The 23,173-nt window shown below is 39.3% G+C and overlaps 1 protein-coding gene across 4 annotated transcripts; it reads left to right on the top strand.

The window, feature by feature from the left end:
- Positions 1-2,254: 2,254 nt before the first annotated feature.
- Positions 2,255-21,776, top strand: ssbp3 (single stranded DNA binding protein 3). Of its 4 annotated transcripts, none has more exons than XM_015370373.1 (18): positions 2,255-2,416; positions 3,074-3,146; positions 3,241-3,302; positions 3,394-3,478; positions 14,603-14,692; positions 15,629-15,703; positions 15,924-15,986; positions 16,354-16,417; positions 16,511-16,584; positions 16,768-16,832; positions 16,917-16,965; positions 17,204-17,239; positions 17,342-17,396; positions 17,484-17,548; positions 19,822-19,900; positions 20,026-20,054; positions 20,167-20,268; positions 20,397-21,776. In XM_015370373.1, the coding sequence occupies exons 1-18, from the start codon at positions 2,361-2,363 to the stop codon at positions 20,427-20,429; spliced, it is 1,155 nt and encodes a 384-aa protein (XP_015225859.1). In that variant the 5' UTR covers positions 2,255-2,360; the 3' UTR covers positions 20,430-21,776. The 4 variants fall into 4 exon arrangements, with proteins under 4 accessions (XP_015225859.1, XP_015225861.1, XP_015225862.1 ...); XM_015370375.1 differs by having other exon boundaries at positions 20,400-20,518; XM_015370376.1 differs by lacking the exon at positions 15,629-15,703.
- Positions 21,777-23,173: the final 1,397 nt, after the last annotated feature.

Genomic DNA, 23,173 nt, shown 5'->3' with positions numbered 1-23,173 from the left:
GGACACCACCCCCTGAATGCTTTCTGCACTTTATTTTTTAAGGTGGAACTAAGGAGTCTCTCTTTTAAAACACCTTACATGCAGAGGCGTAGCCAGAATTTTTTTAATAGGGGTGGCCAGTCAATGACCAATGTAAACTGAGCGGTGGCCGAAAGCGGATAGGGACCAGAACCTTAGGGTCAATCTAAACTGGAACGAGCACAACATACATATCTTTTAAAGAAAGACAAACTATACTTTTCTATAGCCTTTTGATTAAAAATAGATGCATATATTTAAACATCCATGCTGTCTAAATAAATGGTATAGTGGACAAAATCTTTTCCATTGTCATTACTTACCTTCTTTTATCAAAACATTTTCTGCATAACATTAATATTACATGTAATAATATCTACATTAAATGGATTTTTTTTATTATTAATAAAGTAGTTATTTATCTATGATTTAACTGAAAACTCCTTGATGACTTGTAGAGACACATAATTTTCTCTTTACCAAATATAACACAAAATTAGGGTTTTAAAATATTAAAGTAGGCTATGTCTAAATAAAAGTATGTCTGTCTGATTCTGATTAAAAGAGCATGAATTCTGTATTTATCAACTATAATGTTAGTATTTTGATGTGCAATTAACCACAGCGTTTTGGCTGTCAAATAACTATTAATATATGAAAAAGTTTGAACATTCTTCTTGATAGTATTACTGCTGCCACCATCTGTATTAGAGAGCAAAAAAAGAATGGTAGGGGTGGCCACAGGGGTGGCCAATGATTGGCTAAGGGTTACCATGGCCACCTTTGACCCCCCCATCTAGCTCCGCCCCTTCTTACATGAATGGCCATAATAATAATTAATGTAAAACTACCACTATAGTTATTCATATGACACTTTAAATAAAATTTTACCTTTAGTTCAATCTTTGAGAGTAAAAAAACACAGTTGCAGCTGTGATTCAATATGCAAATCACCCTGCATAGGAAACAGCACAGACAACATATCTGCATTTTAAATGCGCTGGCAGCATGCAACTAAACAAGACAAGGCACCACTTCCCACTGTGTTGCGTCACCTTCAAACACTGGTTGGAAGTGTTTTGGAGATAAAGGCACCAGTCGGGTTAGTGTGAAAACATTTAACCATCCTTGTCTGGACTCAGTTAAATGTCTGGTGTTGTGTTTTTTTGCAACAAATAATAACAGATCTGTCCTTTTGGTGCAGTAACTAAACACACAATGGTTTTTTTTTTTTTTTTTTTTTTTTTTAGTACCAGTAATAAGTCAGATTTAATTTTTTTTAAATGAGCAACTCTAGCTTAAAGGTGCAGATGTTTAACACCTAATACTATACCCTCACACTCCTGCAACTATCATAAACCATACGTTTTCTTCCATATTTAGCCTTGGAGATAAAGCATCAGAAGGTAATTTTCATTCTGCTTTAATGACCAGAAGCAGATGAAAGAAAGCGATCACATCCCACAGAAAATAAAATTATTTTTGAATATTGAAAACTATTTTTCTCTGCATGGCTGTGTTCTTAGTTGTCTCTGTGATAGTGATGTTAAAATTGTCCTTTTCTGTAGTTTTACTGAGCGTATTTCTTTTGCATTTGAAAGGGTAAAGGAATAAATGTACTTTAAGTATGTGTTTTTGGGGGGGCTGTGTGGGTCACTGAGCAACAGAGGTCTGCCCCTCCCCCACATGTTGCTGTGCACCCCTTGTAGGAAAAAAAAAAGTTCCTTTATTTTGTGCTTGCATTCATTAGATTAGGCTGTATATAAATAATTTTGACTATCAGTAGATCAGATAGCAGATGTTATAACATTGATAATCAATATAATAGATTATCTTATTTGAAGCCAGTAAAAAACAGAAAGGAAAATCATTTGATTGTTATGTTTGGTTCTCTATTTTATGAAATCTCCAATTGTTTTGTAAATTATATTTAAATTACCTCCTGCTCAATGTTTATATATGTAACAAGACACATTTTTAAAAACAAAAACATCTAATTTTGGTAAATAATTATTCAAAAATTGAGCAAAAAAATAGAATAGTCAGCTTGCAGTGAATGATGGAGCTATTAACTACGGAAAAAGTACATTTGTTCCTTAAATATTGCTCATTCATATTGAAGCAATGGACGTCAGACGTGCAAAAGAGGGCGGGTCTTAATATGATTGCTGGTTTCTCATTGACTGCCGGTCCTGCTGCTCACCGTAGCTCCTCCCCTTCGCCCAGACAAGGCTCGGTTGAGTCGTTGGATCGAGGAGGAGTGCGGTTGGCGGCCGCGATGGTCTGACAGATGAAATAGCGAAAAAAAGAAAGAGAAGGCGGGCGTCCTCCCACACAAAACAATGTTCCCTAAAGGCAAAGGCACCCCGGTGCCATCGGACAGCCAAGCGCGAGAAAAGTAAGCCGAGAAACGTTCATTTATTCCGTCTTTTATTTCCGCCTCTTAAGTTGCTTTGTGTTGTTTGCTGGATACAGGCTAGCAAGAGGCGATTTCCTCCTACCGAGAAAGGAATTGAATGAACCGCCTTGTCTGCTCGCCATTCCTCCTCCGAGCTGCGTTTCTTATATCTTTAGCTTTTTTTTTTTTTCGCTCTTCTTGTTCCGCGTACAAAGCGCGCTCTGCTTATGTTTTAAGCTAAGCTCTAAAACGTTTTCGGGCTTGTCTGAAACGGTGAAGGAGAAACAATAACATCGCGGCGCTACAGTGCATTGTTTTCTCTATAGGCTTCGCTTTCATTCCCCTCAGCCCCCCCATCAGTGCCACCAACACACCAGCTACCACACAGCATTTGAAGCTGTTAAAGATATAGTTTATCTACCAGCTACGTAACATGAAATGCTAACCTTCAACAGGCTTGGCTAGTTTTCCAGTCCCCATTTAATTTTTGGCTTGAGCTATTTGGCAGCCATTGTTCACAGGGCCTGGAGGCGACTTTGCTCACCCACTCTTCATTTTACAGGAAGAAATCACCTTATAGCTTTATGGTTTTATATACATATGGTTATAAAACTAAGTCACAAATTATTTTCACTTTTCATTTCCTTCCCCATACAGGTTGGCTCTATATGTCTATGAATATTTGTTACACATAGGAGCACAGAAGTCTGCACAGACCTTTTTATCAGAGGTATGTGGAATTTATTATTTTTTTAGGTTAAAACACTTTAAAATATACTTTTACTTGATAATAATTTAACTATATGAAATTCTGTCTGTCATAGATCCGATGGGAGAAAAATATAACCCTTGGAGAGCCCCCTGGATTCCTACATTCCTGGTGGTGGTGAGTCTCATTTCATCATAATGTAATACAATGACCAAAGCTTATTCATGTTGTTTCTGTTGCTTCATGACCCCCCCTCTCTTTTCTACAGTGTTTTCTGGGACCTGTATTGTGCTGCACCAGAGAGGAGAGAGACATGTGACCACTCCAGTGAAGCAAAGGCCTTCCACGACTATGTGAGTAGTGATCACATGTAGCTCTTTCTGAAGAGATATTCCCTTCTTTTATATGTTTATCAATCAATTTGACTGAAATTGAGCTCTTTTTTTAACAAATTGGTTGATTTAAGTATAAAAATCTGTACATCAGTTTTTCCCCCAATATTTGTTATGTATTAGATTTACTGTTTTAATTATAAATGCATCATTCAACATATTTTTCCTTAGTTTCACTATAAGCACATAAGGTTTTGGTGCCTCCGTTGGAAAAATCCTTTTCTGTTGGATTCAAAGCAAGTGCCCCTATCAAATAACCTGCTTATTATATTTTATTTTATTGTTATAGTCCACCAAAAATTAAAATTAAGTCAAAATCAGACCTTAATTGAAAACTAGAGTTGTGGATTATCTGGGAAAAGCCTGATTCCTCCATCACTTATTTTTCTAGTATAATATAATTTAAACGTGCAGCTTTTCTATTTCTTGTGATCCTAAAACAACATGGGATCATGACCGTGATACAGCTGCGGCACAGGATAACCAGTCACTTGTGGGCAGTACTGGTCAGGTGCAGGATTAAAAATCTTTCCTTCATGCTGATCAGTTTTAGATACGTTTACATATTATTGTAGATGATTGTTATATTGTGTTCTGCACTGTGTGCTTAATAAACTAAAGTAGCTTGGACTGATTTTTAAATCTGCCGGTGGGCAAACCATGAGTATCCCAGGCTTCTGGGAAAATGAAGCTGATGTCAGCATTTCCTGAGTCAGACCTGTCGAGTGTTCTCCCCAATAATCCCCATCTCCGCTGTGGAGGGAGGGAAATGGTTTAGACACAATATTAGAATATTTCTGCACACGGCTTCATTTTTGTTTTAATAACTGTCTTTGGCTGCCTGTTAGTCTGTCATCTCAAGTACATGTTGTAACATAGTGCTTGCAGAGTCATGATTCTAATGGATCTGAAAGAGTGGTAGTTGCAGATCTATGTGCTCCTTTTATGAGAAGTCACTCACAACTTGCACCTAATTTGGTTGTACATTGCAACATGATCATATTTGCATAGATGGGCGGGGGGGGGTGCATGTTGATAATTATGCTATTTTGGAGATTCAAGGGCAGGTGCCTTTATTTGCTGCTGTATTTCCTGCTTTAAACCTACTAAATAAAGGGTCATCTAAAAAGAGTGTTGTGCAGATTAAAGAAACTGTACCTCTGTCACATATTTGTTTCCTCCTAGACAAATTAAAAAGTATGATCTAATAAGTAAAATTAGATAATTTGTCAAAATGATTTTAGAAAGAACATAAGGGTTCAAGAGTTGGTTTCAACTCTGTTCAGATTACATTTATCCACTGGCTTGTTATTTTTTTATTTTTTTTTTGTTAACATGTCTGCATCACTTTTAAATTGCAACGTCCCAACACAAGATTAGAACCATTAAATGTTGTAGTTTCTCTGCCAAGCCTTCAGTAGCTGATATTTAAAGTGCATGAGTAAGCATGCTTAAAATGGCACACTGCTAAACTAAATACTTTTTACATGCTGAAGATTATTTGTTAGAGGTAGAACTGTCTAATCCAGTTAAACGTGTATCTCCTATTATCCCCCTATTATATTTAGCAGTTTTTTTTTAAATATTGTTAAACATAAAAATATTGCAATTAAAGCTTCTGTTTAGAGTTAATGGACTCAAAAGAGTGAGAGCTTTCTGTTTAATGCATTTAATCAACAAGGGGGAATAAATCACATTCTCTTAGCTTCTTCCCTGCTGTTTACTCCTCAGAGCCTGTTAAAGAGAAACTGTCTGGTTTTGATAGCGTCTGGTTAGATTACAGCATCTGTACAAAACCTCATGTCAATGTTTATATGTTAAAATATGGGTAATGTTTCAATTTTAAAGTTAAAACACGACATGAGTGTTTTTTATTTTATTTACCTTCTATGCAGTCTTTATGAAAATACTGCTTTTATTTTGAAGGATTATCTTTTTGTTATTGTTTGAATATTAAAAAAGATTGTGCTGTCTTTTAGCATTGCCTCGTTTTAAGCAGGGTAATCGATGATGAACTGCTAGTTACAAGTCAAAATGTCAGTTTATACCGAAGAAACTGGTTGAGAAAGGAGCAGTAAAGACAAGAAAATTTGCAGAAAAATGTATCTTTGGAGAGAACGGTGAGGTTTATTCCCAGCATTTACAACTTGAAGACAGGTGCTTTTAGGAAAAAAAAAATCTAAATGGTAATGATTCACCTGTCAGAACTGAGGGTAACAATTTGTTTAGTTGCAATGTTGTCACAATAGATGACTATTCTATTTATTTTTTTTGTTAGGTTGTAGGTTTATTTTTAGTGCTTTTAAATCATGGAAATATTGTGTTCGGCCAATACTCTAGCCCTCGGCAGCAGTCACAATTGCTTATGTGGCCTTTTGGGAAGAATAATTGCCCACCCCTGGTGCAAACCTTTAGCTTGCTTCCTTTGCTTTGACCGAGACTATTTTCTTCTCCTGGAAAACATTAGGCAAATGAAGGAGCGGTAAAACGGTGTGCTGCTGAGGAGTGGAGCTTAGAGAGTTCCTGTAGCCTGAGATCTTTCTCACATCTTGTGGTTGGCCTCTGCTCTATGCTGTCTCTTTATGATTATTAGAGGTCAGTCGAGTATGAGTTTGTGTGTCTGTGTGTGTGGACAGTACTAGTCCTTGGACCCTTGCCTTTGTCTTGGAGTGGGGGAGGTGAGCGTCTTTCTGTTAGCCAGCAGTGCTCGTAAAGCCTGGGCATATTCACTCAGGGTCTGCCGAACGCTCCCTGAGGGCTCGGTCGCCATGGTGCAGCTGCTGATTGATGGCTGTCACCGAGCTGAGGGCAGATTGGAAAAGAAGGAATAGGGAGTGGCATTGTGGCATATGCCCAGCATCCAACACAGCGGAGGAGCCGAGGGAATAAAAAGGGGTTGGGGGTTGGTGGGGAGATGAGTATAAGAGGAGAGCTGCTGTAAGGAACTATACAGGGAGGAACAGCATCCAGCCAGAATCCAGACCAGGTTTTATGATGTTGATTGATGGTTAAACATTTACAAGCTACGCATACAAGCTGGTTTCCTTTGAGTGTTGGTTCCAGTGGAAGAAGTGAGACGGTTAGGGGAGCGTGAGCTGAGGAGTCAGAAGTTGGGTGGTCTCTGCGGTGGCTGAAACACCTACATTTCTCCCTCATCCACCTTAAAATGGTAGACTTTTCTTCTGTTCGTCTATCTTCCCTTGCTACTCAAGACAACCTTTTGGTCATTCCCGCACTCTTGCGTTTCGTTCCTCCTCCCCCATGCTTGTTTGCTGATACAACCCCTTTGTTGTTGGAAAAGGAGCACCATCACATCCGCCACCATTGCCCCCGTGTGACCTCCTTCTGTGATCCAAGGTTTTATTCGCCTGAGATCACTCAAGAGTTTTATTTTTTTTAAGTTCACACGTGTACATGTGCTGAATCATGACTTGGGCTGGAGGCCTAGTCTGCTACAGAAGGTGGTTGTAAGGAAGGCCCCAGACAAGGAGGGCTCAGCCTCAGGCCAGGCTAAGACATCTGCCTTTTTCTGCTAGCAGAAAGCCTGTGGAGAGACGAAGCTCATTTAAAAGGCGAGCAGCGTCAATCTGTGTGTGACGGTCCACCCAGCACAGCTGTGGGCTATAAAAGCATGTGATAAAGATCTAGCAAAGCATGCCTGGAACTCACCCTGCACATGGCTGTTTAAGTTTGGTTAATGCTCCTCTACAGCAGGATTTTAAACATTTGCATGATGTAATCATTTGGTTATGGGGTTAAATTTAATCTTTACAGGAACATACTGCTTTAGGCTAGAGGAAGGTTTCCGTCACAGTTTCCAGAAGGGGGATGTATCTGCATAAAAAGCAGCCACAATGTAAATTTCCCTTTATCTATATGAAAGGCTGCCTCCACTATTGTTTGGCTTTGTGTTAAAGACTCTGATTCCAGAAAGAAGAACTATTGGCCAAGTCTAAGTACCTGTGCTGGTAGTAAAGCTGTAGGGTGTCTCCCATAGTGCTTATTGCAAGATCAGTGTGGGATACAATGCAATCATACAGAAATGCTCTGTAAATCCAAAATATTTTTGTCCAGCTGGATGGATATGCATAAAGCTGAAGTATACTTTTAGCAGCTGAGAAACTAGCAATTACAGAAAGGGGTAAAAGATCTCTGAAACTGTTGGAAAAAGAGTGGGAAAATCATCATAGTATTGTTATTGCCATTTTCAGCAACAGTATTGAAATTCTTGACTAAGACGTCTTTTCCACTGGCCAAAAAACAGTTTATACCTGGGAACAATCAGTTTTTAGCTGCAGTCGGTACAACTCTCTGACCCAGGACGACCCGGGCCAGACGACTCGGCAAATTAGGGTTCGGAATTGATAAGACTGTCACGATTCCTTTATTGATTCTGTAAAACGATTCAATTCCTTATCGATTCTCTCATGGATTCTGTGAAACACAGAATTTGGTAAGTGCTCGGTGACACTCATCTCCCCCTGATTTAAATAAACGAGCGTCACCCTTCTCTCGCTCCGTAGCATGTTTCATTACATCCATTGCAATAGCTAGAATCATGTAAGAATCCCAGCTACCAGTAGTTCTAATTAAACATGCTAGCAATGGAGGGCTGGATTCAAGAGAAAGGCACACTCCCTTAATAACCCCAAAGAGAGGTAAGAAATTGATTTATTTCCAGAAATGCCACACAATTTATTAGGAACCACATTAAGCACAGCCAGTGATATAAAACTAGCTACTTACCACCAGAGTTGCCTTCCATACTGGTCGTAACTTTAGCTTCTTAAGCATCAAAAACACGGCATTCGTTAAAATGTATGCCATGTTGTGTGCGCAGGTCTTTCTGCATGTTGGATGGATTTCCTCCCGTGGATGTAATTGACACTTTGCAATGATTGCAAAGCACCTTGTTGCCATCTTTCTCTTCCTTAAAATGAAACCAAACTTTCAATCGCTTTGATTTGCTTTTCTAGACTGGAGCCTGGTCACGTCGTACTTGCTTACTGAATGCCGTTTGCGTAACTTGCGTAAGAAAACGTGACGTAAATCGTGCCTCCCTAGGCTCTGGTGCTGTCTGGAGTTGTTAAGAGAACCGTTAAACGAGCTGCCAAGCTGTGCCATGGAATTGGAACACACGGAACCAGTTCTGAACAGGCACCGGTTTTAGATTCCCATCCCTAGTGCAAATGACCCGGGTTAAATTCACCCTTAAATGGCTCAGCTTCAATCAGCTTACAGTGGAAACATCAGACCCAGTCGACCCGCTAATTTGTGTGATACCATTGGGCACAATGAATGGATGCCAACACACTGCGCCAGTCATGTCTTATTTAACAAGCCAAAATAACTCTGCTTACATTTGATAAACATGGCACATCACTAGTTAGAGGGATTAGGACAGACAAAAGAACCAAACAATACAGCACACCTACTATGCAGAAGCTCCCTTCCATCTTGATCTCTTATCATTTCCTTTTCCTATATTAAAACAGTTATATTTGTTTTTTATATACGATATATTTATACATTTAGTGACAATCAATTTAAAAACGTTTGCTTTTGGAGGTTAACTGCTTACAAACCATTTGAGAGTCTGTCTATATTTATTTAGAAAAAAACTACAGATTTGTTAGGAAGGCATCAAATAGGCAAAACAAATGTCTGGTTGAGTACTATCGCCATCAACCAATACTGCTCCAGTATTAGCCAGTTTTAAGTTGTCGACTTTGAAAGGAAATAACTAAATCAGTAAATCTTAAATTGGTAGGTCACCCCTTTAAAAATAAACAAAAGCACATAAAAATTAGAATTCTGATCAGGGCTTTGCTTTATTTGGCTTTGCCTTAGTGCCCATGATGGGATTTAAAGAGCGATAAGCTTCATCTTCTTAATTATTTAATTATTTCTATGTCTTGTAAGTGTATTTTATTTTTGCTTGAAAAATAATACAAAATATATATTTAGAAATGACAGAGGCACTCAGTTTCTCGTCTACATTTAAATAGAGTAACGGTGCATTCACATACGCCACTGTTGGTCTGCTCTAACTAGACCAGAGTCCTGTTCCCCCTTACCTTACTGTGTATAAATAAGAACTAGTTTCCTGGTGTATTCGCACTTGTCAACAACATGCACATGGAAGCACACAGATGGCGCACGCAACAGCTGTGCGCAACTCCTGCATGAACACAAAAGAGACACAATGTTGCAGAGTTCCTATAGAAAAAGCTATCACTGAAGGCTAAATGTTTCCCTTATTTGCTCATTATGTATGAAAACAGACTTTGTAAGCATCGGTTAGAAGCTGTAATTTAAAGAAACTCTCCACATCTTTTTAACAGTTGACAGCTGCTACCTTTAATCGACTCGTTCTTTTCTTTCTCTGGGCTCTAATGATTTTACTTGCATGGTTTACGTTTTCTCACGCAAAAATACCGGGATTGTGCAGTCCTTTTCCTTTTCAGCTTCATACCTATTTTAAAGCCAATTCAAGGCTGCTGATGTGTAAAATATAAATAATGTCGAAACATCACGTGTAAATAATCACATTGCAACTCACGTGTCAAACCGCACACATCAAAATAGTACAGATGTGTAGGATGAATCATTTAATGTATTAATGAATAAAAACACTTTATTTCCAGAATTGAATCTCTAGTTGTATTTAACTTCCAATAAAAGGAACTTTTTCCAAATTCTTTGACACTTTATATCATAAAAAGTAACTAGTTACTTTGGCTAGTAACTAGTTACTTTCACTGATTTTGACAAGTTACTTAACTAGTTACTTTTAATAACTTGCCCAACACTGGTAGTAAACATCCTAGCATTACGTGTTCCACTCTCTGTTGCTTGGCAACACTGCAGCCAGCAAGCGGTTGTTCTCCCTCAGCTTGGAGAACTCATTCTCGGACATGTCGCTAAATAAAACAGATAAAAATAGAAAGCCTCAAAATCCACATTGATTGAGCTTCTCTAGACTCAACAGCTTTGCCGTAATAACAGCATAACTATGCAAAACAGAGGGGCAACATTATGAAATGGAAGCGTTCCTCCATTTTTTTGGGATCTGTTCACTGTCCGACGATAGTCACACCTTTGACTTTCTTATAAATTATATTTCACTGCAAGTACAATTTCAAGGACAATTTGAATACAAACCGAACCTAATGGGAAGAAAAGGTCCCAATTTCATCTGGAGAAAGCAAGTGAAGCAAATTCATTTTCTGGTGTGAACACCCCTTAGACAACAACTGTCCCAGTTCAGTTGTTTAGGAGGAGTTAAAACGCTTAAAAGGGAGTTTAATGCCACACATAAGGGGAGAAAGTGTTGCAGCTAGCACACAGATCCATGCACGTCAGTGAGAAGTGAGCTTTTTAGACTCGGCAATAAAGTCCTGTGACAAGGGACTGAACATGAGAGCATTCAGGGCATGAAAACTATGAAATCCTGGAGCCAAACGGCTCATGGTTAGATTTTTGGTAAAATCGAACAGCCCTAATTTGATTCATACTAACATTTAATCTGATAGATAATTCTTCTGTGGAAGATGTTGAGAAATACAGAATGATGCAGAATTTTTGATAATTAATTTGGGTCAGAGTAGTTAATGCCTTTGTGTGGAAATTGCCAGTTAAGTGGATGTAGCCAGGTTAATTAATTGATTTTTGTATTCTAAATATGCAAGTCTAATAAATCAAATATGCTTGACTTTTTTATATCCCCACAAGCTTGTCACTGTAATGTTTTTTAATTATTCTAGCTTGCAATGAGCAGCTCTAGAAGATAATGATCTTATTCAATCTGCTGATCTTTGGGTTATAAGCCTCTTTCCAAGGTTGGTTTTGGCTCGCCTGTCTGCTTTTCTCACTTTCTGTGTTAGCAAAATGAGTCAATTATTTTTAGTCTTGTCTTGTCACTGAAAGCAGCATAGCTGCAACGAGCAGCTATCATGGTGGGGTGGGGGGGGGGGACTCCTGCTGCATAGAGAGGCAGTGCACCACACATGCACCAAGTTAAACTTTACAGAGATTTTATGAACCTATGTAAAACGCTTAAATAAATATAAAATATTATCATTCTTGGTAGTCTGCACACAGTCTACTGATTTTTATTTTTTTCTAATCTTTAAAGCTTAATGAAAAAATCATTATCAAGTCTTTTATATATCTATCCCCTACTGTGTCTGTCTGTACACCTGTCAGACCTCAAAGGTTATATAAACACATTACTGCGCGCCCATGTCAGCTTAACATTTCATGCAGGGTGTAGTCCTAACGCCACCCTTCACTCTGACTGGTCTGATCAGTTTCCACCTTGTGAAACAGGTTCACTTTTATATTTTATGCAGAAGTATTTGTTACATTCTCCACCATGCAACAGTGTCTTGGTTGTGAGTGTGGGTTCTTCCTACATGGTGCAGACTTGGGCATTGGGTCAGAAAGATATTTATTGATTAGTCGATGCAAAGAGGATCCGCTTCACAGGAAGTATTTCAGAATGTTCCTGTCGGATCCTATACCTGACAGAAACAGTAGCTGGGATCCAGACATGATGCACATGCTTGCATGTAGTTTTGCCTGTTCGTGTGCAGGAAGAGGGTTTTTGGAGATAAAGCATGCAGGACATTGCCCACCACTGATGTGTTTCTGCTTCCAACAGTGATGTTTGCATGTGATTGGTTTGCTATTTTTAGCAACATTGAGGCACTGATCAGTGTTAAATAAATCTACATGCTAAATCATGCTTCACATGTCAAGTTAGGATCTTTCTAACCAAGTTGACAAAGATTAGATGTATTTTATTATTGCTTTTTTGATTCAGGCCTTATTTAATAGCATTATATTATTACTTTTTATGATGCATATATTTTCAAAAACGAATTGATGGATTTTAGCGGATGTTGGATAAAAAAAACAAACAAAACTTGCTACAGATGCGCTAAACAGGCTTTTATTAGCATGAGTGTGCACAGCTAGATCTGTTAAAAAGCCTCATAGACAGTAATGCTTCATCTCTGGTGTTTAACCTTTGACTGTTTATACAGATTTTAAGACTTTTTTTTATTTATTTTTTTTAGATTTTTTAAATAGATTTAACCACACTATGATTTCCTTTGAAAAGCTGTGAAAAGATAAGCATTAAAATAGAGATAAGTTTTTCGAGTCATTCTGCAGTTAAAGGTCAGTGGGGAGCAGCCATAAGTTACATTTACACTAACGATTTGCAACTGTGCCGAGAGCGGTCCCAGCACAGTAACCGAGATAACTGTTGCGCTAAATGCCATGCAAACTGAACCAGACCGTGTCAGACACAACCAAACCGCACTAAACTAGTAGTAGTTCAACAGTAGGGCTCGACGCAGTTCAGTTATGGCTCGGCCCTCTGATAACAAAGAGCACATGAGCAGACAGAGTTCATCTCCTTACAGTCAGCTTCCAGTAGTTGGTGGTAATGCACATCAATAAGTTGCTTGCCAATTGCCACAAAATGAAGAAGAAGAAAAAGAAGTGTAAACAACATTTAAAATCTTCTCAACATTACACTTTTTAAAATGGCTTCAAAAGAGCTTGGGATTACACAGAGGTTGGACGGGAAAAAAAACCTAATCACAAAGTTTTCCTTCTAGAGAGCAGTAGTACCATAGACTGTCACTAGAAGGCAAGGAACCGTGCTAGCGTGATGTGTAAACGGTCTTAACGAATCAAGCTCAGCATGGTTATCTGATTGAAGCTTGGTCTGAACTCAGCACTGATCGGTTTTCAGACGGTTGTGTAAATGGGGCTATAGACGTCATGAAACAGGAAATACTTGATTGTTGCAGAGTTACCTTTTCAAACTGTGTTCACAATCTTGTTTATAAGTATGAGTAGCTTTATGTAAATACAGCTCTCTGTGTGTATTACCTAGTGAATTGAATTCCTCACTTTAACTTATATTTCAAGACTGTCCAATGGAAATGTTAGCCTATTGCTCTTTTGGATAAAACAAAAACTCTATTCTGCCTTCCTGTTATCTGATCAAAGTGTGGATCTCTCTTATACCTTAACTGAACCACAGACATGTCTTTTCATGTCATATGAAATGCCTAGTTATGGCATTTTTTTTTTTTAAATCTCTGTGTCTGCAATATTGAAAGTGTCCAACTTTGAGTCTTTACCCTGACAATCCCACACTGGAGGGGATTCTTAGTGTGACTTGGTAAATGTGGCTGCATTAATAGGATGGGGAATTGCATATTTGCATCTCTTGTTTAGGTGAAATGCTATCATTGATTTGGATTCCGAAGTGAGGGGGAAAAGCAGTATTATTGCTGTCTATGTGAGTGTCCTGTGATAGAGGGAACTGACTCTTCTCTGTGGTCTCACTTCTCTCCTCACTGAGGTATTTCACAGGGGCCGCCTGAGCAGATATAATTAGGGAGGGTGCAGCAGTCGATTATAAAAGGAGTGAGTTGGCTATTGACCAGCGGTGTCTGCAGGGCTGTGAGGCTCTACAGTACATCTCAGTGCAACTGTGGATCCTGATGCGTTAATTCTTGTTTAGGTCGTCGCCTGTCTCTATCTGCATGTAACAATCTAAAGTAAAATCGCTTCTCTTGTTGTTCCCTGGAAGCTAAACCCCACAGCTCAGAAGACATTAGCTCATCTCAGATTGCTTCAGCTGCAGGGAAGAAAAACTCAGTCAATTAGGAGCGTGTGACCGAAGCAAATGGCACATTAGTGAATTAGGGCTGCGGTTTGAGCAGGAAATAAGCCCAGCCTGCCCCTGCTGTGCAGCAGCACTTTGGAGCCTCTGACTCAGTGCATCCCTCTGATACTTATCTGATCGTGCTGGATCCCAATCAGCAGGCGCTCAGACCTCAATAAAGAGCCTATCAATACCTTATGGAGGTCTGAGATGGCGACATGTAGGATGGTTCAACTATGCTTAAACAGGAAAAACAGGGAGGAGGTTTATTCGCAGGTTTATGCAGGGGTTGAAGGCAGTGGGCATACATGGAGGTAATGTTTTGTGTTGCTGAAATGCTTAGCTTACATTGTGCAGAACAATAAGAAGCTTTTCATTTTGATGTTTCTCAGAGTGCAGCAGCAGCCCCCAGCCCCGTGATGGGAGGGATGCCTCCTGGTGAGGGTATGCCAGGAGGACCCATGCCCCCAGGCTTTTTCCAAGTAAGTCTGTCACTACTGTTGGACACTCTTAAACTGATTCAAGCACAATTTTTGTTCATCCTAAACTGAATCATTTTGATTCTCCTACTGAGCAGATTTAGCTTCCATTCTCATGCGTTGCTTCAAATTTTTTTTTTTAGTAGTATTGTGGGTTGCAGATTTGATCTATAAACATAAGCGTTCTGCCAGTCTGGACCCCTCCTGAGCTGTAAACAGGCAGGCGTGGCCTGGCTGTTTCCCCTAATGGAGAAATCGAAAGGTGCAGCACCTAGTGTAAATCGATAACTAGAGAATAAAGTCTTTACAGGCACCTGTGTGGAGCCGACTCTCTGGGGAAGCTGTTCATCACATATCCAATAGTTTTCCTCCTTTTTTGTCTTGTTAATTACAAGTGAAAATAATGCAGTGACTTGTTAATATCAGAAGTCGTTTTGATATCTAAATGAGCACACACCCATTCCCACTATCCCTAGCACAAACCAAACGAGGCAGCTCAATTAGCCCCTCTCATTCTGTCAGATCAGCAACATTAGTGCCAAAGTGCTAGTGTTTAGTGTTGTTATAAAGCTAATTGCATAGAGCTTAATTGATGCTGTTAATTCGGAGAAATTAGCACTGATAACACGCTGCATGCAGCAGGCTTCTTTATGCCTTGACTGACAGGCGGAAGAGCCCACATCCTCTCCATCACTGTCTCTTCCTTCTTGTTCAGGGCTATCATTTGCTTGTTCTGCTCTGCTCTGTACATGAAAATGAGCACCCTGTCTTTGATGCGTTGGCACCACGCTTTGGTTCAGTTCTGCTGTCCTCTGCCTTCTAGTAACCTTGCTTATCTCAATGCTCCTTCTTGCACACTCCTTTTCTCATCTGACTCACCCTCCCCACCACCTCCCCCTTCCTCCCCCTTCCTTGCCTCATCATTCTGTGATGCTGCAGGGTCCACCTGGTCCCCAGGGCTCTCCTCACCCTCAGCCTCCTCCCCCTAACAGTATGATGGGACCACACAGTCAGGTAATGCTATAATTCTTCCTTTCGCTCCCTTCTTCATTCTCTCTGGTTTATGCTACCTGCAGTCGTTCTCGGAGCTGAAGCTTCATGCTCAGGGATTTTTTTAAGCTTCAGATGCTTTCAAAAAATTTTTAAATTCTCACATAATTAAATAAAATTAGAGCAATTCTGCCTATTATTATTTAATGAAAAAATCTAATTTAATGTCCTGTTTATGTTTTAGTCCTTCATGTCACCTCGTTTTGCTGGAGGTCCCAGGGGTCCCCCCATGAGGATGCCGAACCAGGTAACATACACACCTCCTCTGTAGTGCAGCCGCCTGGCTGATTTCAAAGACCAGTTCCTTGTGTTTTTTTTGTTTTGTTTTTTTTTTTTTTTAAAGGAAAATACAGGGTTCATGTTCAGCAGCATGCAGAAGTGTGAAAATAATCCAAATTTGATTAATGCAGTTGTCAATTTTTGTTAAATATAGAAGAAAAGAGGGAACGGATATCTGCTCTGCAAGCTTTTTCCTTGTGTAGAATCAGCCTGTGCCTATTATTAATATTAGTGACTATTAATGTAGCTATTTCAAGATGGCAGGTTTTTTTGTGCATACTGCATCCCCCTTTAAACTACAGTTTAACTGCATCTTTGTTTTTGTTTTTTGATAGACTCCTGGTGGGGGACCTGGACCCCATCCCATGTTGCCCAACATGGATCCTACACGACCACAAGGTGCAGATTGTTCCTGCCAAGGCTTTAACACTCACACATCACCCGTTTGCTTTTTTTTCTGTGTTACATCAAAAACTGCCTTTGTTTCTCCAGGTCATCCTAATTTGGGGCCAATGCAGAGAATGAGTGGCCCTCGTGGCATGGGTCCTATGGGGCCCGGCCCTCAGGTAGGCTTTTAATTTCTGCAGAATATGGTGTCTCTGTCCTCATGAATGTGATGCCCTATTTTTGAGGATCCAACCCAAAATGTAATTCTGATGCCATTAGTGACCATCCCTGTGAATGTGTTTATCAAATTTGATCTGAATTTGTTTGAAAAAAGTATTTTGAACATCTGATTGCTTTTTCAGAATTTCGGTGGTGGTATGAGGCCTCCACACAACGCCATGGGTCCTGGCATGCCAGGAGTGAACATGTAAGCTCTTTGTTCTTCTTTACCTTTTGTTGCTTGATTTATTTTGCACAAGTGCCAGAAACGACTGAGGTTTTTCCCCTTTAGGGGTCCGGGGACAGGTCGACCATGGCCCAATCCCAACAACGCCAACACTGTGAGTGCGACTGCGCAACAAAACTCATACATGCAGTTAGAAAAACAATGTTTTAGATGGCTGTTTTTCCTGCTCCTTCTAGTCTGGGATGTAATTGTAGTATTGTGTGTCATAGTTTCCACAGACAGCTGGACATTCAGCAGTAATGGTATTAGGATGATGGGATGATAAATGATGACAGCTCGAGGTGTAGAAAGGGTTTGCTCTCAGTCTGTAATGTCTCTTTCTTCGGTTTCAGATGCCTTATTCCTCACCCTCTCCTGGCGCATATGGGGTGAGGACAGACTCCTAGCTCTTTATACATTTTATACAAAATGGTTGTAATTCTCAGACAAATAGCTGTAATATGTCTCCATCTGGGACTGTTTCTCCAAAGGGGGCATCTGGTGGCGGAGGTCCTCCAGGAACTCCCATCATGCCCAGCCCTGCAGGTTAGACATTCCCCTCCTAAATACTTACCTTTCAACACTTTCTCCTGCATTTATTTTTGAATATAATTGTTATTTTCTCCCCCTCAGACTCAAACAACTCTGGTGACAACTTGTATACTATGATCAACACTGGACCAGGCAACCGAAATAATGTAAGAACATCTTATGTTAATTTAGCAGCTGTGGTGGCTTTTGAACAAGTATTTAAATGGAGAGACCTGCGAATATGACTTGAAACCGACTTATGGATGTGGATATAACAACGCAGTTAATACTAACTTTCACAAAGAAGCTGCTTCAAAGGAAGACCACTGGTGATTGAAAAGAAACAGAGAGCAGACAAAGGGAGGGGAGTCTATAGAACAGAGCTTGGATCGGGTCAAAGAGTCATTTCTGTTATGACAGCATTTGGTAGGTCACTCCACCGTTGTGGAACAATTCATTATATAATCTGGACTGTATTGACCGTGATATATCCACAGCTAGCTGATGATCTTTTGACGACTGGAGTGAATCGAGTCGAAACAAGTCTTTTTCAAGTGCCGTTCCATTTCTAACTTTGAAGGCCAACATCAGAAATGACATAGCCAGTCGGTTGAGCTCTCTTTTAGGGTCATTTAACAACAGACACACTGCCATTTTCTGCACAGTCTGGGAGAACTGCTTGGAGGATGTTGAAGTAGGAGGAGTTGACCCCATTGCAAAAAAAAAGAAAAAAAAAACATGCTCAAAAATAAGTAAAAACATTTTACCCTTAATTTTGGCAAGTACTTTAAACTTTCTATGGAAAGATTAGATATCCCCTTAACCGTCTCAGGCTCAAATTAAGTTTTAGTTGCAGGAAAAATCTGATATTTGGTGAAAGTGATCATATGGGATAGTAATATACAATTCAGACTTTTTTTTGAGAGAGAGAGAGACCTTCACATGCAATGAATTCTGGGATGTTGCAGATTTGCAACAGTGGCGCGGAGTGTTAAATTAACACTGAAGACTGAATCTGATATGAATGTTTATTTGAATGTCACAAACCAAAAATTAACAAAACAAAATTCGAAGGAAAAAAAAAATTATCTCACAAAATTAGAGACAACTTTTTCAAACACTTTTTCTCCACCGACATCTCAAAACCTCTTGAGAAGGCCGTTTCTGTTAAACTGTTGCTCAAAATATAGGCAAACTAGTAGATAAAGCATGTAGCATCCATTGGTACCTGTTTGAGCACATGTTGCGAATCCACAACATTGAAATCGAGATGCCTCTGGTGAAAAACCCAGAGGAGATAATATCTACTAATTGGCATGTGTCATATCTATACACATTCATGATTCAACTTAGGTAGAATTGATTTCAAAATAATGGAAATTGGTAGTGATACTTGCATCAAATTGGTGCTTAGAAAATCTGTTTCAGTGACACCAAGGACTCAGCCATGTTAAAGGTGAGTCAGCAGTGCTATCTGGTGAGCTGGAGAGAAACTGTTTGTTGCAAATGCACAACTAAGTCCTTCTGTTGTACTTCAGAATAACAAAAGCTCTTAAAATATGGATGTGGAGTAATTAGCTAAGTGGCATTTAGCTGTTGCAGATCTGCAACATCTGCCTGGAGAGGGTTAAAATAAGGTATTATGACCTTTAAATAAGATATTAGTCGGGGGGTTTTTTAAAAACATATTTCACCCATTATAGTTCATTGGCAAACTGTCTTACTTGCCAGCTCAAAAAAAGAGGAAAAGATGCTAATTAAAGAAGAATGTCTGCATTTTAAACAGATTGAAACAGGAGCTTGGTGGCATGTTGGTTTAGGAAAGGCCTGATTTGACTTATGTTTGTTTACATAACATTGTTTGTTTCACTTTTAAACAATCTGTTTTCAAGTTTTTAATCCGCTGGTCCTACTTTTGCCCATGCAAAATGTTTTCCCTCTTCCTAACTTTCCAGTAAAATGTTGGGATACGGCACAACAGGAGATGGGAGCCAGTTTTATTGCAACACATGGTGTTGGAGATCCATGAATGACACCCAGGTCTCTAAGAACACTAGAAAGCTCAGGGCTTTAGCTGCAGCTTGAAGAGTTCTATCTTCTTCTGCTGTTTAACAAGGTTTTTATCTCAGGTTCATCTTTCTGTCATGATAGTGTTGCCCCACTCCAAACACTGTAACGTATATTTTGTTAAAAAGCAGCAATAATCAGATATATGTAGAGGTGATGTGGTTTTTATACAGCTTGATCTAAAAGACCCGAACTCCTGGCTGCTCATCTCTCTTGTTACTTTACTAGAAAAATATATCAAATGAGTGTAGTTGGTTTTGGAGCATAATTTTATTTTTTTTTTAATTTGAATAAGATCTGTAACAAACTGTGCTGTGATGCTAGTGAGTCAATTTCACTTCTTTTTTCTCTCTCCCTCTTTTCACCTCCTCAGTTCCCTATGGGCCCTGGCTCTGACGGGCCACTGGGAGCTATGGCTGGGATGGAACCACACCACATGAATGGATCACTAGGTAACTACCAGCTGTTGAAGTAAAAACATAAAAGTTTTATTCTCTTCTTTGGACTTTCATAAACAGAACTCTTATTTATATTCTAATAATGGTGTAATAATTTAATCTTGCTGTTCCTTTTCCAGGGTCTGGAGACATGGATGGAATGAATAAGGTAAATTATGTGATTGCACAAAGTTATTTTATTTTAGAGCTTTATCTCACTTGAAGAAAAAAAAAACCTGCATTTAAGAGGAAAAAAACCTTTGTGATCTTTTTATTTCCAGAATTCCCCAAACAATCTAAGTGGCATTAGCAATCCTCCTGGGACCCCGAGGGATGATGGAGAACTGAGTGGAAACTTCCTCCACTCTTTCCAGAGTGATAGTGTGAGTGGCTCCTCTTTCTTGCTGCTTCACCAACTTTTGATTGTAGCAGTAGAGCTTCAGAAATGTATTGAAAAAAACAACCTACTGGTTTATTTTTCCTTTCCTTATCTTCTTTTCTCTTCTTTTAGCAGTACTCTCCCACCATGACGATGAGCGTGTGACCTCCCCTCCCTCCCATCACCGTCCCACCACCCCTACCCAGCATTATATGCCATCATTCCAAGGATCTGAACTCGCGACAGAACATGGCCAAAACACATCAGCGCCAAAATCAGGGACAGGCGCCATTTTGGTTCCACACTAATGCCAGAATGCAAGCAACCACTGCTCCTTTACTCAAAAGGAAGAACTATTTCCTCCCTTTATTACTACCACACATGTGACATAAAAAAACCAGCTACTGAAATGCAAACATGACACGTTTTATGTTCCTTGGCAGAAGCTGCCCCCTCCCCTCCCCAAAATTTCATCAACCTCCTCAGTGAACAGGAAAAAAAAAATGGTTGACGTTTACCTCTTGTACATTTCAATGATCGCTTCGTGGTGCAAAATGTGCAGGAAATATCCGCTTTTTGTCATTCAAACACTGGAGAGTGTGCATATGCATTGTGAGCTTGGAAAGTCTTTGTCTTGTCCTTATTTTTTTATTTTTTATTTAGTTTTCTGCCATGCATACTGTCTCACTATGTCAGGTGACATAGGAATTTGCCTTTATACCCAATGGCCACCTTTAATAATAATAATAATGTAATATTCCCCCTTAACCAGTCCTTTTTATTTAAAGAGATTCTTAAGGGGAAAATGTCTGAAAGGAATGTGGCTTTTAGTTGTAATAATGTCATATTGATCCAGTTTCCGGTTTATTGATTGACAGCTGACCGGCCCCGCTCTCTTGGCTGCTGCGTTCAAACAGCTGGACTGCTGCAGCTGCTGTTTGCTGTGAAGGGAAGCCAGACTTTGGCATAGGAAGCGAGTGCATGAGTGCGGAGGGTTTGTGTACAACATACTACCTAGTGCTGCTCTTCTCTATGTGGACACCTGCTTTAAGACGTGGTGTGTATCATCTGACCTGCCTGTGCTTAACACTCTGTGCTCCCCATTGTCGTAGCCTTCTGCGTTTCTGGTTTTGTTACGATGAAATGAACCATTTGTTTATATCACTGGTCGTCCCCATAACCCCCCCACCCCTTTTTGCCCATCAATGTTTTTTTTTATTTTTTATATTTTGATAAAAAACCTTTGACTACGTATATTGCTCCAATTATTCAGTTAGTCAAAGCTTTCTCAGCTGATTCTAGTAGACGTCATTATAAGGTTAGCATCAGTCTTGTAAATGTGATGAGAAATTTGGTTTTATTTTTATTTTTTTCTCCTGTGAACATTACACATTATACACATCTGTCCTATGTTGCCTTTATTTGCTGATATTTTTTTATTTCAAATTGAGGAAAGATTGCTTGTTAATATAATTTTACAATAACTTATATCACTGTATGAGTCTTTATTTGGGCTGAATGTGGATCACATCCTGCAGACCTATAGAGGTGCATCTTAAAGTTAGGCTATCGTGATTAAAGTAATTTGTTTCTGTGATTCTCTTAAGATGAAACTATTCTAGATTCATTACAAAAATTATGATTTCATTTTCATGTTTGCATTTTGCAGCAAAGAAAACCCAAAAAGTAAAGCTTCAGGAAATTTTTGTTCTAAGACATTTGTTTCCAAATTCTTATGGTTAACAGAATGTGAAAGGCTGAGAGGATGGCTGCCATCCAGTCGGTCTAAACCTCCAGAAAAAGATTGAAGCCTGTATATCAGAAAAGTAGTCATATATGATACTAATTTCAAACTACTAGACTCTTTCCAATCTTCCCCATTCTGCAATATTCCCACTGCTCTCTAGAAGGTCCAGCATTTCCTCCTCTAAATGTAATCATCCAGTGAGCATGTTAAAGCCAATTGGAGAATAGTAAATAGGCAGATAAATTAAAGATATTCTCCTAAAATTTGGAACTCTGCAAAACATTATGTTCAATAATGTGAGTTGGATTTTCTTTTTTTTTTTTTACGTGCAGCTAGTCAATTGGAAGTTTAGTGGAAAGAGTTTGAGAGGAAGGAACGTGGACTGCAGCTGGAGTTTTTGCAAGCAGAACCTATTACATTTTCCTCCCCTCGTTGTTACAAATAACATCTCTACTGTAATGATCACAGTATTACGGTGCTGGATTAACCAGCAGTGTCACCCGACCTAAGCTATTATCAGAACCAACAACGCAGACAAGGTGAAGGCCACTAATAAAGCAAACTGGGTTTCTTGAACATATCAGCAGAGCCCGATTCTACATGAAGAAATAAATACAAAAGGAACCGTAGCTAAATACTGATTTCTGTTACTATATAGTTTATTAACATACTTTCCAGTAGGTGCATATTTTATGATTGATCACTTTTCACCCTTTGGAAATCCTTGGCCACATGGAAGCCTTTGTGATGAGAGATCCCTCAGGCTTGGATGTGAGAAAGGCCTTTAATTACATGCCCTGACAAAGGAATGGGGGTGCCCTCAGAAATTCCTGTATTAAACTATTATAATATCTTGGATTTAATGACCACATATTTTTTTCCGCCTATGGTTTTAGTAGAATTGAGAAATTGATAGAAAATTCCTAAAAAAAAAACAAACAAACAAAAAAAGGTCTTACCATTTACAAGGTACCTGCAGACTGGGACTTCCCCTTCCCCCAAATCACTTCTTACCTTTTACGGATCTCCACAGTGGAAAGTGTTCCTCTAACTCTGGGTGTTGATTACATGCTTTAAAGTGACCCATTTATTGCACTGTAGTTTGTCAGCCCCTGCACTGCCCTCTTTTGGACAATGTGTAAAAATCAATTCACAAATCCAA

This window comes from Cyprinodon variegatus, unplaced genomic scaffold, assembly GCF_000732505.1.
Source record: "Cyprinodon variegatus isolate N-32 unplaced genomic scaffold, C_variegatus-1.0 Scaffold45, whole genome shotgun sequence".
Classification (NCBI taxonomy): domain Eukaryota; kingdom Metazoa; phylum Chordata; class Actinopteri; order Cyprinodontiformes; family Cyprinodontidae; genus Cyprinodon; species Cyprinodon variegatus.
This window is presented reverse-complemented; position numbering and strand designations above follow the sequence as displayed.